This window comes from Oxyura jamaicensis, unplaced genomic scaffold (assembly GCF_011077185.1).
Source record: "Oxyura jamaicensis isolate SHBP4307 breed ruddy duck unplaced genomic scaffold, BPBGC_Ojam_1.0 oxyUn_random_OJ48620, whole genome shotgun sequence".
In the NCBI taxonomy this organism is placed as follows: Eukaryota; Metazoa; Chordata; class Aves; order Anseriformes; family Anatidae; genus Oxyura; species Oxyura jamaicensis.
Genome location: NW_023306104.1, coordinates 1 through 1287, shown reverse-complemented (window position 1 = coordinate 1287; position 1287 = coordinate 1). Strand labels below are relative to the sequence as shown.

General features: G+C 48.9%; 1 protein-coding gene across 1 annotated transcript; it reads right to left on the bottom strand.

Moving 5' to 3' along the window:
- Window positions 1–148: 148 nt before the first annotated feature.
- On the bottom strand, window positions 149–1122 carry LOC118158848 (olfactory receptor 14C36-like). The gene has a single exon (XM_035313529.1). It carries the CDS (start codon window positions 1106–1108, stop codon window positions 149–151), a length of 960 nt encoding a protein of 319 aa, XP_035169420.1. The 5' UTR covers window positions 1109–1122.
- Between the last annotated feature and the right edge of the window lie 165 nt (window positions 1123–1287).

The window sequence follows — 1287 nt, the reverse complement described above, 5'->3', positions numbered from 1 at the left end:
AAACACTTGTGAAGGAACATGGTAACCACTCATAAAAAAAACAGCAGGAAAAAAATGTATTCATGAGTATTAATAAATAACATATATGCATAAAAAAACAGTAACAGCAACAAAAAACAACCAGGTTTGTCATGGGACATACTGTGAGTCATTTCTGGAGAAAGAGGAAAAGTTTATCACTTCTGAAAAATGTCCATGAAATCACTTTCTTCAGGGCATCCTTCAGCTCCTGGTTCCTCATGCTGTAGATGAGGGGGTTCATTGCTGGGGGCATCACTGAGTATAGAACTGCCACCACTACATTCAAGGATGGGGAGGACAGGGAGAGCGGCTTCAGGTAGGAAAAAAGTCCTGTGCTAATAAACAGGAAGACCACAGCTAGGTGAGGGAGGCATGTGGCAAAGGCTTTGTGCCTTCCCAGCTGAGAAGGGATCCTCAGCACAGCCCTGAAGATCTGCACATAGGAGAGCACAATGAAAACAAAACACCCCGAAAACAGAAAACCACTCAATATGAGGAGTGCAACTTCCCTGAGGTAGGAATTTGAGCAGGAGAGCTTGACGATCTGGGGGATTTCACAGAAGAACTGGTCCACAGCATTACCTTGGCAGAGAGGCAATGAAAATGTATTGGCAGTGTGTAGCAGAGCATAGAGAACCCCACTGCCCCAGGCAGCTGCTGCCATCTGGGCACAAGCTCTGCTGCCCAGGAGGGTCCCATAGTGCAGGGGCTTGCAGATGGCAATGTAGCGGTCATAGGACATGATAGTGAGAACATAAAATTCTGCTGATATTAAGAAGAGAAACAGAAAGACTTGTGCAACACATCCTGCATAGGAAATGGCCCTGGTGTCCCAGAGGGAATTGGCCATGGCTTTGGGGACAGTGGTGGAGATGCAGCCCAGGTCGAGGAGGGCGAGGTTGAGGAGGAAGAAGTACATGGGGGTGTGGAGGCGGTGGTCGCAGGCTATGGCTGTGAGGATGAGGCCGTTGCCCAGGAGGGCAGCCAGGTAGATGCCCAGGAAGAGCGCAAAGTGCAGGAGCTGCAGCTCCCACGTGTCTGCGAATGTCAGGAGGAGGAACTCACTGATGGAGCTGTTGTTGGACATCTGGTGCTTCAGAGAATGGGGACCTGTCCAAGAAGAAAACAGATGGAGGTATTAAGACAGACTTCAGAGGACTCATTCGTGCTCACATTGGACATGTGGCACTTCCTATATGTGAAGGGAGACGTTTTCAGCAATTGGTTTCCTGCATTGCATGAGTGGCATTTGGTCCAGTGAGGGTT

Excerpts from the sequence above, each read along its gene's own strand:
- LOC118158848 (XM_035313529.1), bottom strand. The coding sequence starts at position 1,108 with ATGTCCAACAACAGCTCCATCAGTGAGTTCCTCCTCCTGACATTCGCA.